The 23,773-nt window shown below is 35.5% G+C and overlaps 1 protein-coding gene across 1 annotated transcript in view; it reads right to left on the reverse strand.

Annotated features, from left to right (window-relative positions):
• The window catches only part of GABRG3 (gamma-aminobutyric acid type A receptor gamma3 subunit), an 802,344-nt gene that overhangs the window by 349,435 nt on the left and 429,136 nt on the right, over positions 1-23,773 (reverse strand). The window contains exon 4 of the mRNA XM_027856641.1: positions 1,081-1,301. Coding sequence (XP_027712442.1) covers positions 1,081-1,301 — 221 coding nt within the window. The remainder of the gene's footprint in view (positions 1-1,080; positions 1,302-23,773) is intronic.

A 23,773-nucleotide genomic window follows, 5' to 3' on the forward strand; every position in this document is an offset into this window, starting at 1 on the left:
TTAAAGGGGTTATGTATATGTTGTTTTGGTAAGCCTTTGTTACTATCTTCAGATAAAATAACTGAATAGTACTACACTATAGTTTGCATATAAATTAGACTTAGTAAAATAATATCACTTCCATTTTGGGTGGGTTGTTGTGTTTTTGTTGTATTTATGTGTGTTTATACAAAAGATGTGAATGTTCACACAAGAAGTGAAAATGAAGCATATATACATATATGCATGCCTCTCTCTCTCTACATATATGTATATATACACATACACACATATATACATATATACATATATGCACATATATACACATATATACATGTATACACATATATACACACATATATACATATATAATTTTAAAGAGAACACTTTTTTGAGATTCAAAGAAGAGTTATGATCCAGTTTATTTGGTCTGTCTTTGCTTTATTGAGCTAATTTCCTATTATGTGCCAATACTTAGGCACACCTGGCAGGCATTCTTCCAGTTAGATTCTAGGTTCATTTTATTTATGTGTAAAATAAAAGGCTAGGGTTAGATGATCTCTAAATTCCCTCAATCCTGTAACACTTTACACATCTTTATTTTCCTATATTAAATGAATAAAACTAGGAATCTTTAAAGTTTTTGGTTCGGTTTTCCATAGTCTTATCACTTTTATCTAGATAACCAGTACCATTAAAAAGGAAACTAACAAGAAAATAAAATGGCAAGAGTTTCAATCTCTCTCTGTCTCTGTCTCTGTCTCTCTCTCTCTCATTTCAAGTCATCATCCCCCACACCATACCTTCCAAAATACATCATTCTAAATATTTTTTTAAAGTTCTGTTTTTACAAATTTAGTAGTATATGAGCGAGGTAACAAGTTTGAAGATCATTTGTTTGGACTTCTAGCTTTCTTACTGCATACTTTGCATTGGGACCACTGGAATATTACCATGCAAATTCATGTAAAGTATGCAAAAGTGATGAAATTGTAGAGTAGAGGTACTACTATATTCTAATTTAGTAACCCAAAATAAAATGAGTGATGATCTAAGAAACTTTTATTCCCAGTGCTACCAAATGAAAAGACATACCCTTACCTTAAAGTATACAAGATTTTCCCATCATTCCATATTCTAAGGAGTTGGTTGGGTGTTGTAATCCAGTGAGCTTCTGCAGTTTTTGAGTTCCGGAAGATGGTATCTGGAATCCAGATTAATCCAACCATATTGCTGTTCAGAGTTAATATTTTCATTGTGCTGTTGAATCTAAGGCGACTGTCTGTCCAAGTCTGAGCAAAAAATATGTCAATTTGGTATTCCTGGCAAGAAAACAAGAAGAAAGGAGGTAATTTATTTATAGCTTTTCTTAATATCTCCTATCTTAAAACTACCCCTTTCTATGTACTCTCCCCTTTCCTCATTTTTTAAATTTTTAAATTTTTTGGAATTACAGAAATCTATCCATTCCTTTCTTGGCTCACTATTTATTACCTCAACCTTCTTCTCAGAGAAGTCAGAATGCATCTTTATCCCCACAATATCTTTATTCCATCACCTTGGGAACAGTGGTTTCCTGGCATTGTTGAATAGTAAGACAGGTGTTTAAGAATTAAAAATTCGGGGACAACTAAAGATGGTCATCACTGATAAAGTAAAAGAGCTAATGACAGACAAATGATGTTAAACAGGACAGCATTTGCTATCCCAGAACATTAATTGTTTCATTTTCACTCTGTCACTTAGATATTCTTTTGCATGTTTAGCCCTAAGCAGAAAGATTATACCAGCATGTTACTACCATTATAGATGCAAATTCATTATTATTCTTCTTCATAGATGATACCTCTCATTCTCCCTTCTCTTCCCCCCACAGCAAATGCTCAGACCTCAAAAGAACTTCATTAATATACTAATATGGTAGTTTCTAGTTGCAATGCTGTGATGATATGATTTAAGAAAAGGGACCCATTCCTTCCCTCCCTATATGTTTGATGCTAAGAAGCTCTAAATCATATGTGTGGATTAATAAACTTTTGATCTTTGTAGGGTCATGTGACCACATTTTTTTTTTTTTTACAAATATAACTTATTATTGCAATAGCTGTAAGAGGATGGGCAAATAACTTAACCTCTATGGCAATTTCCTAGAACAAATCTGCTGAGTCATAGATGGGGCATAAACTGCACTGGTAGAGAGAGTCCATAAACCAAGGGAATGACACAATTCAATTTAATTTAATAAGCTTTTATTAAGTACTTCATAATGTGCCAGGCACTATACTTGGCTTTGTGGATACAAAAGGCAAAAAAAATGAAACTGTCCCTGCCCACTAGATACTAGAATTTTACTAGGGAAGAGGAACATGTTCATTGATAAGTAAACAAAGAGATACAGAGGACATGAAAAACAAAATGGCAGGGACACTGACAATTGGCAGCATCAGGAAAAGCCTCTTGGAAGGGGTGGCATTTGACATGACTCTTGAATGGAAATTGGAATTCCAAAAAGTGACAGAGAAGAGGGATAGCCTTCCAGACTTTATGAAAAAATCACAAAAGTAATCCATGGAATGTTCCTATACAGGAAGTGTGATAGCTTGACTAGAAATCAGGCTAACTGAGAGACAATGATGTGAACTAAGTTTGGAAAGGGAGATTGGGATAGACTGTGAAGGGTTTTAAATGACAGTTTTATCTTAGTAACAATAGTGACCCACTGAAGCTTCATGAGCAAGGTAATGACAAAGACAGAAGTGCAGAGTAAGAATAATGATTGGCATCTATGTGGGTGTTGGTATGATGATGGCGATATACTAAGGCCCCACAAAAGAGCAAGTTAGATTCATTTTTTTTTCTGAGAAGTTATTGAAACTCAGGATTTAATTCTTTTAGAGGTCTAGGATTTTGTTCCTTAATATCGTTATCTGGTTCCCTAACTAGAAAAACAGCCAAGACAAGAGGGGCTAGGACTCTTCTCTGAGGCTTCAAACCTCAGACCAGCAAAATGTCCAACACCAAAGCAGGAAATCATTCTACTCAATTGCAGGGATGCTCATCAATTGAGGAATGGCTGAACAGGTTGTGGTATATGATTGTTATGAGATACCACTGTGCTGTAAGAAATGATGAACTCAATGATCTTAGAAAAACATGGAAAGACTTGCATGAAATACTGTATCAACTGCATACTTAATGAATGCCCCTTCCCATGCTCTAAGTAAACCTGTTTTTATTAAATGTTTGATGGACTATGATTGTCTGGTATATGATTCTGAACCTGATGTATTTTTTTTTTAGCATAGGAGACTGCATTCATTGAAGATTCCTGATATAGAAGGTATTTATTGAAAGTGGGGAGGCAGGCATCAGGTTGGAAAAGGGCCTGTTGTAAGGAAGGTTAGTGTCCCCTTCTCAAAAACAAACAAACAGATTTTTTTTTCATATCACAAGTGCAAACGTAACACCAGAGAAATTGAATCACAATGTTAAATAATTTTCCAAAAGTCACATAGAAAGTCAATGGTTATTTTGCAAAGTGTGTTGACTCTGATAATTAAATTAAATCCTAGAATTTCAAGTGTAACCTTTAGAAACCTACAGCCCAACTTTCCCCCCTTACTCTTTGCTAACAGAAAAAAATAAATAGATTGAAAGCAGAAAAAAACATTTTGGACTACTCTTTATGCTTCATCCTCTCTCCTTGCTCACAAATTGATGAAGAAACACTGAGAGAGATCTCAACGTGATCCTAGTTAAATGATTGTCTCCTTTTGCCTCAGTTTCCTCATTTGGAAGATGGGGGTGGTGGTGGAACAGTCTCAAAAGTCTTAGTTCTGACATTATGTGAAATTAATTTCCTTCCAAACATAAACTCATTTTAGCACGGAATTGTTCATTTCACTAGGTCCATTGTGTCAAATGGGTGTGAGTTTTTAAAGTGATTCTAAGACATCTATGATGATACAGTAGGATAACTGTTCCATATATGCACCATTGCCCCCTATTACAGAGATGATACAAGAATAGGTGGTAATAAATATAATCAATTCATCAGGAAGTATATCATTCAATTGGCCAAAGAGTAGTGGAGCCAAACGTTAGTAGTATCTTTCAAATTCTGCCTCCAACAGAGACAAGAATTAGTCCCGTTTCATAATATCATTTTCCCAATATATCTTTTACTCAAGATCATGTCACCAACTTCAACTTGGTAACAGTGTGGCATGCTCACTCTGACCATTAAATTGTTTCTAAATTTAACAAATGTTTGAGAAGAACCTTATACACACAAAGAAAGATAATTTTGGTTCTATTATAGAAGCAGTCTTTTTTTTTTCCCCAGTGGAGTTATCCATTATTTTTCCTTGGGAAAAAAAAATTTCCAAATGGCTTTTTGGAATATATATTATACTTTCACATTCATAAATATCTTTGAAATTAAAGTATCTGATGTACAAACAGTTTATTTGAAAAGCAAAGTACTGAATTTAAAAGTGACAGGGGAAAATGAATATGTACTGAATACATCATTGCAAATGTTAGTGTTTCCTAAATAATTTGTTTTAATAATTTTAGTGTCTAATGAGTCCTAAATAAGCCATGAATTATTATGGTGTATGGAAGATGCTAGCACAACAGGAGAAAATCATACTTATGAATATAACATTCATTATCCACAACTTTGACAGAACTACAGAAAGGTTTCCTAACCTAAGTACCCTTGCCATTTATTGCGGTGGAAAAACAGAGACTGTAAGCTCTTAAGAAGCTGAGAGTGTGGGATTATAGAGTTATTTTTTAATGGTGGCTATTCTAGCATACCAAATTGTATCTTTACTAAATACCTCAAATAATATTGCCCACACCAGCCCTGTATCACAATGATTTAATGATGTATTTAAACAATGTCCAAAATATTATGAGTCCCAACTGTAGCATGGCTTTTCTATTTTTTTTAAATACTGTACTAATTCCATGGTTGCTGATGATCTTACCTCATATTTAAGCCCCAAAGGCACTAACTCCCCCAAACATCAGACTATGTAACAGCTAGATTGCTGCACATGACTTTGTTCTCATGAAATTAATTTCCTCCTATAGCATTCATTCCCAACTATGTTTTATAGACTTTAGCTAGAGATGATTAAAAAAAAACAGTGATAAAGATCACAAATAAATTCTTCTTTCATCTCTTAACTTACATAGTGAGACACACTGTACATTGACCCAACATCATGAGGTCATTTTGGTCCTCTTTGAGTATGAAGGACAGCAACCACCAAACCAAAAAAAGGAAAGGAATGAAGCAAATGACCTCTAAGATCCTTTTCAGTTCTAAATCTATGATTGTATTTTTGGCTTAGAACAAAGCATACTAAAGCTTTTCCAAAATAAATAGATAATAAAAGCCTGTTTGTGAGGCCTGAGAGGAAAGTTATTACCAGTTTTTGGGATGAGAGATGAGAGAAGGCTTTTTGGAAGTGGTGGTATTTAAATTGTATTTTAAAGAATGAAAAGGAATTCAAAAACAAAATGGAGGAGGATGGGGCATTCTAGCCAAAGGGAACAGCTGGAACAAAGGTAAGGAGCACCTGAAAGATCTCTAGGCAGTTACAGATAAGAGGATACAGTTAGTGATCCCTGACCAGGAAGCTGTTGCATAGCATTTGGCTGCCCTGAGTTAGAAGTGAGAAGGGGTCACTATTACAGCTTGAAACCAAGAGAGAGCCTTTGATCACCATTCTTTCTCTACAAAATCTTCTATGAATTCCCTGTCTCCTACAAGGTGTCAAAGAGAGAAGATGTTGTGAAGAGACAATTGATAGAATCATAGATCTGGATTTGGAAGGAACCTCAGAAGATAACTACCTTATTTTACAGAGGAGGAAACTGGGGGGCTTGAAGGATTAGATTGGTCCAAAATTAAAAAAACAGTAATTTCCAGAGGTCAGATCTGAACCTATGTCATCTGACTTTAGAGCCAATGATTTTTCTTCTAAACCACCCTGTCATCTACAAGGTATGTAGGGATTAGAAAGGGTGAAAAGTCAAAGATAACTACAAGGCTATGAACATGGCAGCCACAGTGGTGCCATAGATAGTATAAGGAAGTAATAAGGAGAAACAAATTTCAATGGAAAAATAACACATAATTTGGCCATTTTGAACTTGTGTTGCCAGATTTATATCCAGGAGGAAATATCTTATGAATAATTGGAGATTCTGGTTGGAGGAGTATAAGGGTGGAGGTCATTATTGTGAAAATAGAAACGTGAGATTTATCTTTTGAAAAGCAGTAGTGGGAACTGGGTAGGGTACTGAGTAAGACTGCCAAGGTAATCAGTGATAGACAAAATAGTAAAAATCCACAAAATGAGATATTTTTCCCAATCTAATCTAATCCAATAAGTATTTGCTAAGTGCCTAGTATGTTTCAGCTATTGTACCAGATACTAGAGATTCAAAGACAAAATCGAATGAACTAGAGTTTTGTCCTTCCAGGTATATCAGTGGAAATTGGCTATTTTCTGGTTTACGATTAACATCTATAACATATTCATTCAAAATTAATCTTTTTTTGTTATATCATTCAAATGAGGATGAATTTGAACTATAAAAATCCAAACTTATCATCCACCATTTTGCTTGAGGAAATGTCAATATACATAAAGGTCTGATTTAAGCTATTCCCAAAATAGAAATCAGCCAGAGGCTAATAAATGCTCCAGTAGGGAAAGCAAAATATATAGACTTGATTAGGATTCTTACTCTTCAGATGCCAAGTCAGGTAAATGGCAAAAAAAAAATATTTCATCAGCAGAAATACTTTTGTCCTTCTTTGAAGAATTTTCTGAAGACAGAGAACTCATCAACCATTCTGTAATTCTCCAGGGACCTGAGACTTTTACTAAATAGTTCACTTTAGAAGTAGTTGAAATATCTCTATTCTAGGCTAAAACTACAGAAGTGATAATATAGTTTACAACACTTGAAGATTTCATTTTCAGTTTTTAGGTAGAAATATATATATGTATATACACACACATACATATATGTACATACATATATGCACATAGATATTTACATATATATTTTATTATTTTCCCAATTACATATGATAGCAATTTTTAGTATTCCTTTTTACAAGATTTTGAGTTCCAAATTTCTCTCCCTCCCTCCCCATCCCCTCTTCTAAAAATGGAGGCAGTTTGACATAGGTTATGCATGTGCTATCATATAAAACATATTCATATTAGTCACAGTTGTGAAAGAAGAAACAAATCAAAAGAAAAAAACACAAAAAAGAATAAAGTAAATATGAAAAAGTAAGCTTTGATCTGTATTCAGAGTCCATCAGTTCTTTATCTGGATGTGGATAGTAATTTCTTTTGTGAGTCTTTTGTACTTCTCTTAGATCATTGTGTTGCTGAGAAGAGATGAGTTATTTATACTTGGTCATCACACAATGTTGCTGATACTATGTGCAATGTTTTCCTGGTTCTGCTCATTTCATTTTGCATCGTACAAGTATTTATAGGTTTCTCTGAAATCTGCCTGTTCATTATTCCTTATTGCACAATAGTATTCCATTACATTCATATACCACAACTTGTTCAGTCATTCCCTAATTTATGGGCATCCCCCCAATTTCCAATATTTTGCCACCATGAAAATAGCTACTATAAATATTTGTGCACATGTAGATCCTTTACCCTTGTTATGATCTCTTTGGGATACAGGCCAAGTAGTGGTATTGCTGCTTCAAAGGGTATGCACAGTGTTGTTGTCCTTTGGGCATAGTTCCAAATTTTTTCTCCAGAATGATTGGATCAGTTCACAACTCCACCAACAATGTATTAGTGTTCCAATTTTCCTACATCCTCTCCAACATTTATCATTTTCCTTTTTTGTCATATTAGCTAATCTGATAGGTAGAAGGTGATCAGAGATGTCAGAGTTGTTTTAATTTGCATTTCTCTAATCAAAAGTGATTTAGAGCACTTCTTCATATGACTCTAGATAGCTTTGATTTCTTCATCTGAAAACTGCCTGTTCATATCCTTTGACCATTTATCAATTGGGGGATGACTTGTATTGTGATTATATATTTAGAACTAGAAGTTACTTTGGAAATCATCTAGTACAACCCCTCTCTTTTTACAAGTGAACAAACTGAGGCTGGAGAAGTTAAGCAATTTTCTTGAGATCACACAGGCAATAAGTTGAAGATCTAGAATTTGGATCAAATCCCTCTGCATCCAGATCCAATATTCTTCCCACTATACTATAGTGCCTGTGGTTGAAGCGCTGCAAAAATTGTAAGCCAATGGAGTTGAGAACATTGAAGGATTATATGATCATGTTATTGGAGGGGAAACTTACTTGGATAATTAAATTCATTCAGGATACTGGTGAACAATGGTTTGCAAAGACTGTGAGCCTCATGCTAGGTATTAATTGGAGAAGTTAGAATGTGAACTAGATGGTTCTCAAAGACTGTAACAAGGATGGGGAAATCGGGATACATATTGAGTTCATAGACTTTGAAGGGTAAAAGTTATCAGAGGTATGGGGAACAGCCTAGTTGCAGTATTGAAGAGTAAACTGTGGTTACAGGGGAATTAGAAAAAAAGAATAGCCCCCAAAAGCCTAGACTTCAAAGTACTCAGTGGAAATCTAGCTTTCAGTTAAAGTGAGAGAAAAGAAAGAGTATTGTAGGAAAAGCAGAGGATGAAGAGGGAATTTAATAAAAAAAAAAACAGTGAAAGATATCCAAAAGGCAGAGTGGAATATATTAAACCAGTGGGATCAAACTCAAATACAAACAGAGCCACTATAATGTAAATAAGGATCCTTGTGGGCCACATAATAACTTAGAAAGCCATATATTGACACTATCAATTTAATTTTATTTTATTTTAATTTATTTCATTATATATTTTCCAATTATAGCTTCATCTGGTTCGGGCCATATTCAGGAATGTGAGGGCCCTCGTGAGGCCCATGGGCCATGTATTTGACACCTTTGGAATGGAGAACAAGTAATCCAGATTACAGTGGAGAAGAATAGGAAAGATAAGGTAATATGAAGATGGGTAAGGGAAGGAGATAGCAGAGGCCAGGAACTTTAATCTCAGATGCTGGATCACCAAGTAGGTTTTAAATATGATCACATTGGGAGGTAGATTGGAGTGATATTTTGTCATTAAGGGAGAAGTCTCACTTAGTTGTAAAAATTTTAAAATAGAACTCAATGAATTAAAGTACCCCTTGATTCTAACTAGAATACTGCATAGTAACTCACTTGCTGCTCAGACTAATGGTAGGTGATCAGAGAATGAAACCTCACCTATAGCTGCTCTGCCAAGACTGGTCATGACAAAGTGCTAGTGTTTTACTCTTCTGGATTTTGGTATTTGAAGGAACCTTAACAAAAATACATCTCACCTTTAGGAATTTCCCTTCCAGAAAACCCCACTGAGTAGCAATGAATGGCTCAACAATGAGTGGTTTAAAAAAATTACTTAATTCTCCTTTCTTAAATTAAAAAAAAAAAACCTTTCTAATTCCTTATCTGGGTTACATATTTATATTTAAAGTTGTATACCCAGAGGCTGCCTAATTTTAGTCTCCTTCCAGAAAAATAAATTGATTTCCTTTAGGCACTGCTTAGAAGTACTTCCATCACCAAAGTATCTCAGGAGAATTGTAGTGGTTTTGTAATAGAAAGAAGTGAAACAGGAAAGGTCTGTCAGCACCTAACCCTGATTAATTTGGGAACATTTCAATATTGCCTTAGGTAAACCCTATCACCAAATAGAAGAAGTAGGAGGAAGAGTGGGTAAAAAAAATCCCCTTGCTTATCTCTAAAGCTTGGCTTAAGGATTAATGGAAAGATGCAATAAAGTGATTGCTGGAGAAAATGTCCAGTAGGTCATAGCCCCCAGCATTCGGGAGGACTTCCAGTCACTTCATTTCCCCTAGTCACTAATGCTTTCATTAAATGACATGTGATCGGTTAAGAGGATGGTTAAGAGGATATTCATTTGTTAATTTAAACTCTCTTATTGATAGAAAGTTATTATATCATAGCATCAGCTATTTTGAATTGCAAGAGATCTCAAGTTCAACCCCATCATTTATAGATGAGGAAATTGAGACCCAATGAAATTAAATGACTTTCTCAAGGTCAAACAAAGAGTTAAGTAGCTGAGGCTATATTTTAACCATGGTTTTTCTGACTCCCAAGTTCTTACTAAATGACCTAACTTTAAAATAAGAGCATCTGTAAAATGAGCTGGAGAAGGAAATGGTAAGCCACTCCATTATCTTGGCCAAGAAAACCCCAAATGGAATCACAAAGAGGGACATGACTGAAAAACAATTGAACAAAAATTGGAATAGACTTCCTTTAAAGTCTTCTCCAATTTTAAATCTATGATTCTAAGATCATGTCAAAACCTCAGAAGAAAGCAGTTTCTCAGAGGCTGGGAGAATGGGTAAGTGAGAAGTACCAGGGATGGAAAAAAAGAATATGAGGGGTAAGATAGAAAATAAGAATAGTTAGACTTAGAAAAAAAATTAGAATTTAACTTCTTTTTCAAGAGTAGGAAGAAGATAAATGCTATAAATGGTAAATAAGACAAAACCCAAAAACAAAATTAAAAGAAGATCCAAAATAAGTCAAGATGAAAAAAAAATGGAGGCATAGGACTAGATGTCCTCTAAAGCTTCCTCTAGTCTTGTAATTCTATGATTATAACACAACCTTATAAGAAGGCAGAGTTTCTGAGAAACTGGGAAAATAGATTGGAGTGGAGAAGGAACAGGGACTGGGAGTAAAAATTATGAGATATGAGACAGAATTGACCTAGAATTTAAAAGGCTTAGAATTTAATTTCAGAAAGCAAGAATAGGAAGATGATGAGAAATAGAAAAATGAAAAAAGTTCAAATATATCAAAATGAATTCATTTTAGGAAACAATTGGGAACTACTGACCCAGAAGATTAAGAAGAATAAAGTAATATAGTAATGAGTAGTAAACATAGGAACTAGGGTTTGAAGGATCTTTGTGCTTAAAGATATCCAAAGAAGAGAACTTTTCAATGAGGCCTTATCACTTTCCCCTTTTTAAGATTTTTTTTTCAGATGTGGAAGTAACTGTCTGAATCTTACTTACTACATGCATTAGCCAGTAAAGCACCATAACATTATTTCATGGACTTAGGTCCTGAATTGGACCATATAGTACATATAATGCTGTCTAAGGAACTAGATGCAATATCTCAGACCACATAGGGCAAATTGGCAGATTCAAAGTGCTCACAAGAATGTATTAAAGGAGAAATTACCTTTCACATAATAGGGAATGAAAGCAGATACAGAAAATGAAAGAAATATACCAAAACAAGCATGAAGTATAATATTTGATCACTCCTTTCAAGTCTGTGAGGTTTATTTTCTCCTGAAATAAATTTTCCTTCCACATATAAAGCCAAAGTGCTGAAGAATTGATTCTTTTGAAGCCAGTAATATTAGTTCTTATGGTAAATTTTATTGAAATGTTTTTGAATTTGAAAGTAAGTGAATGTATTCTTTAAAATTTATAAGCAAAAAGAAATATAGAAAAATACTATTTAGAGCTATTTAGGAGAAGGAATTGCTACCCCCTTAAAAAAAAAAAGGGGCAACAAAGGGAGTGGAGAGAGCAGAACCCTCCAAAGCCTCTGTAGGAATAGCCAAAAATGGTCCATAACAGTAATCGTTCCAACAGCTAGAGAGTGTCTACTATCTGCTACACTTAAATAGCTTTAGTCTGTGTTCTTGGCCCTACACTAGCTAAACAGTCGGTCTGCAAAATGTTACCATGACATAGAGAAGTGTGGTACATTGAAAAGAAAGTTGGGTAGAGAGCCTGGAGACCTTGATCCTAGCTTCAGTACTTGTTAGTTCCTGTGGCCACGATCAAGTGACTTCACTTCTAGGAGCCTCAGTTTTCTTTTATGTAAAACAGCTAGGATTGGACTTGCATTACCTACCTTACAGCATAAGTGCTGGGGAGAAAGTGCTTTGTGAATGTATAGCACAAATAGGATTTATTACACATCTCATAGAGTTATAAATAAAGAATTTTTATAAACCTTAAAATAATGTGTCAATGTGAATTAATTTTTAAAATTTTTTTTAGACCTATCACTTTTTTTTTTAATCAAGCTCCTTTTATCTTGTTTCCATAACCTGTATCTTCTATTAAGCGTACCTTTTCCAGATACCTGAGAGATCCTGGAGATGGATTAGGATATTCTAGCTTTCTCTTACTATTCTCTTTCCTCCTCTTCCTCATCTCCCTTTCCTTCCTTCTCCTCTCCCCTTTCTTCTCCTCTTCCCTCCATTCATTCTCTAAGGGAGTAACTGTGATTTTGGTCACAGGGACTTTGACAGCTAGAACATATTCCGAGGGCTTCATTTCACCCATCCAGTGACTTGTTCTTCTAAATAGAGATATGGTGAAAATTCACTCGCTAAGGGAAAAGAGTAACTAATTCAGTGGTTCTTAGCTTTTTGTATATGTGTTATAGCCTCTTTGGCAATCTGGTGAAAACTAAGGACCCCTTCTCAGAACACTATTTTTTTAAAACACATTAAATACATAGGATTCCAAAGGAAACTAAAGATTAGTGAAAATAAAAATGTATTTCACCCTCTGAATCCCTGAAATCAATCTCCAAACTTTTAGAGGGTTGTCTATGGACCTCAGGTTAAGAAACACGGTTCTAATGGGAAGAAAGGGCATCATGCTAATGGGGTGATAGAGTCTCACCATGCTATTTATAAATATGAGATTTGGTAAGCCAATCTCTTTTTACTATGAATTCAAGCACCACCAAGTTATCAAAAATTATGTAAATACAATGTGAAACAAACTTGGTTTTATGAACATTAAGATGTATTTATTAATATTTCTGAAAGACAGTGACAAGGGACAAGGAAGCATGACTAGAGCTGGGAATCCCTGTAAAATCAATAAACAAATATACCATTAGCACTACAATGTTACCTAGACAAATGCTTCTTACAATTACAAAGGAACATTTTAATATATGGTATGTTCTAAACATGACCATCTATTTTTAAAATTGGTAATATTTGGTTTAAAGTCTTAGGTAATAGATTCATCTATAAAAACTATCCCTTCACACTCTGGTATGCCAACCTGTTAATTAATACTTTAGGACAGAATAATAAAATAATGTTCACATACATTTTCTCACTTTCCCCCCCACAGTAACACTGAGAGACAGGCAAGAGAGGTGCTATTATCCCTATTTTATAATGAAAAACATGAATTTTTTTTTCAGCCAAAAACAAGGTTTATTAAAGATCTGCCATATTAGCCAGACTCTTAAGGAATCTGAGCATCTGTGAGCTATTGGCTAGATTATAATAATCCCAGCATCTTAATGGAGACAAAATGAACCTTATATACAGAAAGACTATGGGAGAGATCTAGGAGTGGCCAAGTAGTCTATGAGGTAATAAAACTCCAGAGATGGCCAAGGGAGAATGGAGCCTAGATACGATTAAGGCAGAAGGGAAGTGGCTGGGGGACATAGGGAGGTCTAGGCTAGGTTAAGGGTAACAGGTTGGGCATAGCCACAATGAAAGGCCAGTTGATGGGATTATAGCCTCAGAGCAATGCCAGAGATTTGTGGGAAAGTCCAAGGGAAAAACATGAGTTTCTGATAGGTGAAATGATGACTGAGGTCACATATTTGAAAAGCAAGGAGGCCGGAATTTGAACCCAAGCCTTTTGATTTCTGATTCATTGTTCTTTCCACCATGTTATAGTGTTTGGGTACACTTCGGTTCACCATACAATTCTCAAAATATTCACTCTGGAATACTCTTTCCCATAACATGAAAGTTTTTCAGATTACTCCTATGCCCCAGTCAAATGACCATTTTTGAAAATGATTTGCAATTCAAAATTCCTGAATGTGTTGGCTTCTCCATTTCAATGTGAATTCCTTGGGAGCAGGGGGCTGTCTTATTATTTGTATCCTCAGAATTTAGCACAGTGTTTTGTACATAGCAAACGCTTATTAAATGTTTCATCCATCTACTCATCCATCAGTCTATCCATTCATTCATGATTCATTCTAAGTAGAATCCTTCCCTCACCTAGATGATGGTCTATTTGAGATTCACATTCCTACAATTCAGTTTACAAACTAGGAGACATCCCAACTTTAGAAGTGTGTGTGTCTGTGTTCATCTGTGTTACAGCAGCAACAGCAGTAGACTCTGTAATGCCCTCACATTGTGCATCTCCTCTTGCTCATGCTACAAGAGCCTTTCCAGACTAATCAGACATTGATTGATACCTTCTTTCTCTGTTTCTAGCTATTTACCAATTAAGTCCATGGGGGTGTAAGCTGTAAATTCAGTTTTCCATACTAGAATGCCCTCCCCTCAGCTACCTCCATATTTTCCTCTATGTAACTCAAAAACCCAAGGGAGATTTTTAGAGTCCCCAAAGGCCAAGGGTGGGGAATCTGAATCCTTGAGGCCACATATCACCTTCTAAATCCTCAAGTGCAGCCTTCTGACTGAATCCAAACTTCACAGAACAAACCTCCTTAATAAAAAGATTTGTTCTGTAAAACTTGGACTTAGTCAAAAAGCCGCACCTGAGGACCTAGAAGGCCACATCTGGCCTCAAGGATGTAGGTTCCTCACCCCCGTGCCCCAGACTATCCCTGGAGCAGAGCCCATCCAACTAAATCTCCTAGGGTAAGTTGTAACTCAGATTAGTTAAGACATAATGAAATTCTTCATCTCCTACACTTACTGTTCTTTTTGATTCCTTTTGCCTCTCAAATTTCCAAGTCCACTCAATTATATTCTGTTTCAATTATATTCCTCTCTTTCTCATCAGATCACTGCTGCCCAATTTTTAAATCCTTCACAGATTCCCCCCATGCATTCCAAATCTGATTCTGCCCACACCACTGCTTTCATTTCCTCTCACACTATGTTTTGCTTCCTTCTATCTGGTACAGCCTATGAAGTCAAGGCAAAAGAGAGGTTAAGTGACTTTCTCAAGATTATCTAATTTATCAGGGGTGAAATTGGATATAAGCAGCAAAGCTTGAGTCTCCAAAGACTTGCTTCATCATGAGGTCACCTAGTGACATCTGAAATCCTCATGGCATTCCTATTTAATGCCACTCCCGAGTCCTTGGTTATAAGTCTTTAGCTCAGGGACGATGCTTCCTGACAAAACACTGTAGATTGATTAAAAATTAATATTAATCAGAGGACAATGGTACAATCTGTTCACATCAGGAAATCTCTCTCTGTTGCTGTGGCAATAGTCACGTTTTGATTCCTTCCCCCCCTTCTTTTTTCTTTTGGCTAGAAGCACCTCTTGCTCATTGTTGATTTAGAAATAGCCTCCCATCCAGTAGCTATAGTAACAGCTTGCAACAAGTTTCTGCTAATGCTAAAGCCTCTCTCCCAGCTCAGCACCACAGGGTACAAGTTTCATTTCTGCTAATTGTCACAGACTCTGATTTAGGAAACAATTAGGATCAGGCAGCTTATATTGGTCTTTCAATTTGAAAAATGTTGATTTGAGAACTATAGAGCCTTGTACATGGGATGGAATATTAAGGCTCAACTGTTAGAATATACCTTATGCAAATATACATGTAACAGCACTCAAAATACAAATACAGCATATATATGTGTGTATAAGGAACAAATATAAATACATTTATATGTAGATATATATATATATATACATACACATATATACATACATGCATACATGTGTGTGTTTGTATGTGTGTGTTTTTGCAAAGAAAATGCAAAGTAAACTATTAGGTAGCAAGATAGAGCAGAGGTTAGAGCTTTAGATCTGGAATCAGTAAGACCTGAATTCATATCTGACCCCAGACACACTAGCTGTGTAAGTCACTTCACTTTCACTTCAGTTGTCTCATCTGCAAAATGTGCTCCTACTTCACAGTGTTGTTGAGAGAATAAAATGAGATAATATTTATAAAGTGGTTGGCAAACCCTAAAGCTCCAGATGATAATAACTAGCTAGCATTTAATAGTAGTTAGCATTTCTATCATTATATAATAGAGATAGAGACAGAGAATTTTATTAAGGTACATCACTGATAGCTATATAGTGACTCAGTTCTCAAACTGATAACACTTTATTTGTACCCCATAACAACTTTGTGGGTTATGGGATCAATCCTATATAAGTGTAATAGATATCACACACACGCACACACACACCATTCAAAGATGAGGAGACTGAGGCTCAGGGAGGTTAAATGACTCGGCCATCTGAGTGTCTGGGACAAGATTTGAACCTAGTTCCAAGTCTCTCACTCAGTCAAAATGGCCATATTGCCTCTCTTCATAAAACCTAGTATTTATATAGATTTTTTGGTATGGAAAAACAGTTTATGTACATTCTTCATTTGAGTCTCACAAGAATCATGTGATTCTAATGAAGCTACAGTTATTATTGTTCCCATTTTAAAGATGAGGAAAAAGGCTTCTGAGGTATTATGCTTATACCTATTATGTTTTAGTCCAAAATACATTGCATAAATAGACATATCTTTTGTCACTTTGTATATATTGCATTGAAATTTGGTTCACAGGTAAAATTTATGGATATAAACTAAATCATATGATTCACACAGGTACTGGGCATCCTTTGTCTGGGTATGCATTGTTCAAGACACACTATTCATACCATCATACCTTAGAGGCTGGATTTCAAAATCCATACAATTAACAGTCACAGAGATAAGTATTTGTAATACTTGAACAGTATAAATGTCAACATATTTGTGTGTGTATATATAAGTAGATATACATATATATTTAAGTCAAAATAATAGGTAATAATCAATTTCCTTGACATCTGAAAGTCACTGATTATGGATCTCTCCTTATAATGATGGATTATGACTATATGGAGTTATCAGTCATATCAAGTTCATAAGAATTTCAAGAATTACAGTAAAACAGCCTCAGTAAAGAAAAGACATTTAGAGTTTCTGAACATTTCACCTTTTCCAGGATGATTTGTTTCACTAAGGAATAGAAACTCCAGTTGTAAAAAGGCAGAAAATATCTGGAGAAACTCAAAGCAAAAGTTACTTGTGACAGTCAATAGTCAGTAAGCATTTAAATGCCTACTATGTGCTAGACACTGTACTTAGTGCTGGCATATAAAGGCAAATCACAACAGAAGCTCACAGTCTAATAGGGGATACGATAAGCAAAGTACTATGTAGAAAAGATGATTACTATTATCAAGTTTACACATTACATTTTTTTAATTTAGAGGTGCAATCTCTCTATTACCCAATGCCAAGGGTACTTTCTAAGTCTTGAGTTTACAAATACATTATATACATGCATGCCTACATGTATGTATACATACAAAAGGCAAAATAAAAGCAATAGGAAAGAGGGATTAGAGTTAGATCTACTAATTTATGTCATGAATACTAGTGGAAAAAAATGGAAAAATTATACCAGAAAATTTAAACTAATTTTGACCTATCTCCCCAAGGACTAGGTGCCCTCTGAGGCCCTTTTCAACTCTGAGAGAGTTAATCTTTGAATAAAGCTAATGGTTGTAAAAAGTGGAGGTGAAAAGAAAGTGTGGTTGTTACAAACATTGTGGACAGCCTATTTAAGGGCACACAAATAAGAGATAAATATGCTAAGTAGCGGCAACAGCAAATAAGTCAGTTTAATTTCAACAAGGGAAATAATGTAAAATAAATCTGAAAAGTTAGGCTAAAGCCAGGTTGTGAATGTTGTTTAAATATCAAGCTAAGGAGTTTGTAGTTTAATCTACATGTGATCAATCAATCAACAAGTATTTATTAAGTGTCTGTTGTGTGCCAGGAATTGTGCTAGGTTCTAGGGATCCAAGTATAAGGAATGAAACAATCCTTACTTGAAATGAGCTGAAGTTCTAATGGGAGAGATAATTAATAACACACCGACACCCATATTTACCTATCTATCCATCTATCTGTATGAGTATATATATATATATATAATGTATATACATATATATACACACACTATATCTACATACATATATGAAATTAATAAATACAAATATTTTAAAAGTAGTAAAATACAATGTAGTGTGGGAGAGAGGGTGTTAGTAGTTAAAGGAACCAGGAAAAACTATTAACATAAGATATTACCTGAGTCAAGCCAAGAAGCATTTATTCAGTGCCTTTTACATGTTAGATACTGTGCTAAGCCATGAGGATACAAAGAAGTACAAAAATAGTTCTACAGTCAGAGTTCACAATCAAATGAGAAAGACAATATGCAAAAAAAAATTATGAACCAGATCTATGTGTGATAAATTGAAGATAATCTCAGAGGGGAGGTACTAACATTAAAGAAGACTGGCAAAAAGCTTCTGAGAAAAGGTGGGATTTTGGTTGTGACATGAAGAGAAGCCAGGGAATCCACACATTAGAGGAGAGGATGGAAAGAATTCTAAGCATGGGCAGCAGACAGTGAGAGTTAGGACTTGGAGGCCACAGAGTTAGGACTTGGAGTATTTAGTGCAAGAACAAGCAAGTAGCACAGATTTATTGGATCACAGAGCACACAGAGGGGAGTAAGGTGCAAAAGAATGGCAAGGTAAAAAGGGACCAGATTGTGAAGGCATTTAAGAATCAAACACAGAACTTTATATCTGATCCTCAAGATAATAGCAAGCCACTATAGTTTATTGAATGGGAATGGTTCAGAATTGGACGGGATGGTCTGACTTGTAGAAATATTACTTTGGAAATTGAGTTTGTACTGGAGCAGGAAATGGCTTGAAGCAAAGAGACAAACAAAAAGACAATCATAATAGTCTAAGGATGAGGTGAAAATGGCCTTCAGGGGGTGATGGCAGTGTTAGAGGAGAGAGAGAGGCATATAAGAACCATGGGAAGGTAGAATTAGCAGAACTTGTTGAGAGATTAGATATGACTGGGGGGTGGTGAGGGAGAGTGAGCAGTGGAGGAGGACACCTAAATTGTGAATTTGGGTAACTGGAGAAAGGTGGTACCTTATGCAGCAAGAAGAAGAAGAAGGGATTTTTGTTTTGTTTTGATGGGGGAAGATGACGAAATCAATTTTGGACATGCTGAGTTTAAGCATCTACAAGACGTCTAGTTACTACAAGACTGGTGGTCAGGAGACAGATAAGGACTAGACAAATAGAGGTGAGAATCATTTGTATAGAAATAAAAATTTAATACATAAAAAGGACACAGAAGAGAGTAATAAAGAATAGCTAAAGTCATCCTGAAGGATGTAAGTATATCTCTGAGTCAGAGGTAAAGAGCAAGTGCATTCCAGGCATGAAAAATGAACAATGAAAATGCACAGAGAAGGAAGATGGAGCGTCCCATTTGAAGAATAGAAAAAGGCCGGTTAGGCTGGATTAAAGAGTGCAGGAGTAGGTATAATGGCCAATGTCACAGGAAAAATCATTGGAACCAGGCTGTGTAGGGCTTTTAAAAAATAAGCAGTGATGTTTATATTTTATCCTAGAAACAATAGGAAGCCATTGAAGTTCCATTTTTATTTTTATTTAATTTATTTTTTTCAACTTGTCATATGGTCAGATTTGTGCTTGAGGTAGCAGTGTGTAGGACTGCCTACAGATGGTATAGTCTTGAAGCAAGATCAATTAAGAAGGTGAGAGGTAATGAAGGCTTGATCTTCAATGGTAATTGTGTGAATGGATAGAAAGGGCCATTTATGACATGTTTTTGAGTGAGATTGGTGAAGACCCCTCATAAAATCTAAACTTAAGCGAGTAAAATAAGGTAAAGACCCCTAATAATAATGTATGTGTATCCAGGTCAGGAAGCTTGTAAATAGTCCGGATAAATATATTATCTGAAATGAACAAAACAGGGTGTACTAAGAGGATACTTGAAGGAGGGGAAGGCAGGTGAAAACTATGTAACGATTCTGTAATTTCCACTGCTGTTGCTGGGGTAGTTTTGTCGTGTTTAGATTGTGCCCTCTGAAGCCCAGCCAATGGGATAAGAGGTAGGGGGGTAGGGAGGGGTTGTGGTTAGAACCTATAAAAATGCTTGCTTGGCTGATACCACCTGCGGTCTTGCATTGAACTGCCTTTCAGTGCGAATTGCCCGAAATAAAATCATTTTCTACTTTCTACCTGCAGAAGCCTCTGAATTACTTTGGGTAAGGGTCATTGCGGTCCCACACATTTTGAAGGTATAAATAGCAAGAATTAGCAACTAATTGGTTATATGAGGCAAGGAAAGTGAGAAGTCCAGGATAATGCTGAGACCACATTCCTAAAACACTGGAAGGATGGTAGTACCTTCAGCAGAGACACAGAAGTCTGGAATAGGAGATGGTTTACAGGAGAAAAAATGAGTTCAATTTTCAGCATGTTGAATTTAAGACAACTCCAGGACACACAGTTTGAAACATCCAATAGGCAACTGTTGATCCAGGATTGAAGTTTAGAGAAAGACCAGGGCTAGATATATAGATTTGGGAATCACCTTAATAGAGATGAGAGCAAATATATCGGGGCTTCTGAGGTTGTCAGCAAGAGAGACTCTAGAGGGAGAAGAGGGTCCAAGACAAAACCGAAAGGAACACCTGTAGTCGTGGCGGGGGGGGGCTGATGTGGGTGATGAAATAGCAAAGAAGGCTATGAAGCGTTAGGAGGAGAAACAGGAGACGTAGCTGATAGAGGTTTCAAATCTGGATGAAGAGAAAGACAGCAATTCTCTCAACAAAAATAAGGAAGTTTGAAGAAGTATTTTCAGCAGAAGCAGATGCAATGAGTTCTGTATTAGACATGTTGAAATTTAAACCCCTCGGTGTAGATGTTTAGCAGACAGTTGCTAATGGAGACTGGAGCTCACTGGAGAGAGTTAGAGCTGGAAATATTGATTTGGGATTCATATTTACATAGAAACATTTGAACCTAAAGAATTTGATGAGATCTTCGAAAAAATATATAAAAAAAGAGGGGCCAGGACATGTCTTAGGGGATCACTCATGCATAGATTATAGAATGCAGATGATCAAGCAGCAAAATAGCAAATTAAAGAGTGGTCACAAGAGAAGAACCAAGAGAAAGCAGTGTAGCCAGTTCTGGGGTAGGAGAAAGTATCCAGGGCAAGGGGATAAACCTTACCATGTAAGTACTGCTTAAGAGAACTAGGAATATTTAGCTGAGTAAAGACTTTGCAAGCATTGTGAAGCTGTCTTTGAGTATTATTATGCCATCATGGGGAAAAGGAATGAGGAATGGATTTACTTATCCCAGAGGACAAAAGTAAGAAATTACTGTGATACAGATATCAGAGACTTATGAGGAAAATTCCAAAGATCCAGATCTAGCCATAGATGAAATGAGCTTTCTTTATTTTATTTTTTTAATTTATTTTTAATTTTCAAAATTCACTTTTATAAGATTTATAAGATTTTGAGTTCTAAATTTTCCCACTCTCTCCCCTCACCCCCCCAAAAAGAGCAGGCCGTCTAATATAGTCTATACGTGTAAAATCACATTAAACATATTTCCATATCAGGTTGTGAAAAAAAAGAAATTAGAACAAAAGGGGGAAGAACATGATAAAGAAATATATATATATATATATTATATATATGAAGAGAGAGAGAGAATAGTATGCTTCAATCTGCATTCAGACTCCATAATTCTTTCTCTGGATGTAGACAGCATCTTCCATCATGAGTCTTTTGGAACTGTCTTAGATCATTGTGTTGCTGAGAAGAGCTAAGTCTGTCAAAGTTGATCATCACACAATGTTGCTGTTATTGTATACAATGTTCTCTGGTTCTGCTCGCTTCACTCAGCATCAGTTCATGTAAGTTTTTCCAGGTTTTTCTGAAGTCTGCCTTCTCATCACGAAATGAGCTTTCTAAAAATCTTTAATTTTGCTTTGCTGGAAGTCTTCAAATAGAAAGTTAAATGATCAGTTTGGGGGAATTCATAAATTGAGCAGTAATTAGACTCAACCACAAGAGTTTATGACTCTAGGTTCCCATGAAACAAACAAGTAGTTAAATATGATTTTGGTGACTTTAAAAGCCAAAGAAAGGAAATAGCATCATTTCTCATTTGGGCAGTCATTCGCATATTTTTCTTGATCCAATCAGAGCTAACAATCCAGTGGTTTTGATTAGACTTAAATGAAATGATTCTCTGAACATGGTAAGGGTCTATCCTGCCAATTACATAAATGTGTCCCTATTTTCATTATATTATACATGAATTAGTGTCTGTGTCTTGGTCTATGCCACCCCACTTTTAATTATTATTATTATTATTATTATTATTATTGTTTTCCTCAGAACTTTTTTTGTGTGAATATGATACATCTAGTTGATAGGAAGTCATACCCCAAGTCAAACGGCACTTTTTCTTTTGTAAAAACATATGACATAACTTAAGCCTAACTGAATAATATCCTGTCATGAATTGTATAATTGGAAAATTGAATAGCTGTCCTACCACAATTGGGTAAACCTTTAATTCTTGCCAAGAACTGGTCACTTTGCAATGTTTAATTCCCCACTGAGGTAATTTTTAGTACTATTAAATGGTTAAAGATGTGATTCATGTTAAATCTTGTTATTCACAATTATAAAAGCTTGTACAAGTACTCCTGTCCTTGAATCACCTCAGATTGGACATTCAGTCCTGAATTGTGCCCAGTACTTCAGGTTAGATGAATGCTCAAATATCTGTGCTATTATGCATTCCACATTTTTGGAATCCTAGGACCTAGAAGGATTGTATGATTGTACATATATCTTCCTTGTATTCTTCACATAATGAATATCCAAAATTGACCTTTTTAAAGCAAGGTAACAGTGACATCCTTAGTTTCAACTCCTACCAGCTACATTGATATTAGCTGCTTCTCCCATGCTCCCTGACATGTTTTCTGAACTATAATCATAATGCCTTACTTTATTAGGAGTATAAGGAAATACAAAGAAATAGATATTTTCTCTTGTCCTTGTTTGATTCAATTCACCCAATATACTGAGAATATACTATTTCCAAAACACTGTGCTCAGCATTATGGTGGGGGGGATAAAAGAATAAGGGAAAGGGAATAAGCATTTATATAATACCTATTATGTTCCAGGCACTGTGCTAAGAGTTTTACAATTATTATATGTTTAATGTTCCCAACAACCCTGAGATTTGCTATTATTATCCTCATTTTACCATAAAAGTAACAGAGGCAAACAGAAATTGTGACTTGCCCAGGGTCACACAGCTAGCAGGCATCTGAGATCAGATTTGATCTCAGTTCTTCCTCACACCAGGACCAACGCTCTATCCACTCAGCCACTAGCTGCCAACATCTGACAGCATTATAGATAAGAGATATTCCTGGAGTGAAGAATTAGGGACCTGTATTCTAGAACTGACTTGTAACTATCTAGCTACGTAAACTTATTTATACAGATTGCTTCACCCCTCAGGATCTCACTGAGCACAATGAATAAGATTACCAGTAAAGTCTCTTCTAACTCTCTCTCACTAACTTCTCACTCAGTATGGAATGAAAATGTACCATTATATATTACATATATACATCACACATACAAACACACATACACATATTTATGTGTGTGTATACAGACAGAGAAAGTGAAATAAAGAAAAGAAATGAAAGAAAGAAAGAAAG

Source organism: Vombatus ursinus, unplaced genomic scaffold (genome assembly GCF_900497805.2).
Source record: "Vombatus ursinus unplaced genomic scaffold, bare-nosed wombat genome assembly UNPS02011591.1, whole genome shotgun sequence".
Taxonomy (NCBI): domain Eukaryota; kingdom Metazoa; phylum Chordata; class Mammalia; order Diprotodontia; family Vombatidae; genus Vombatus; species Vombatus ursinus.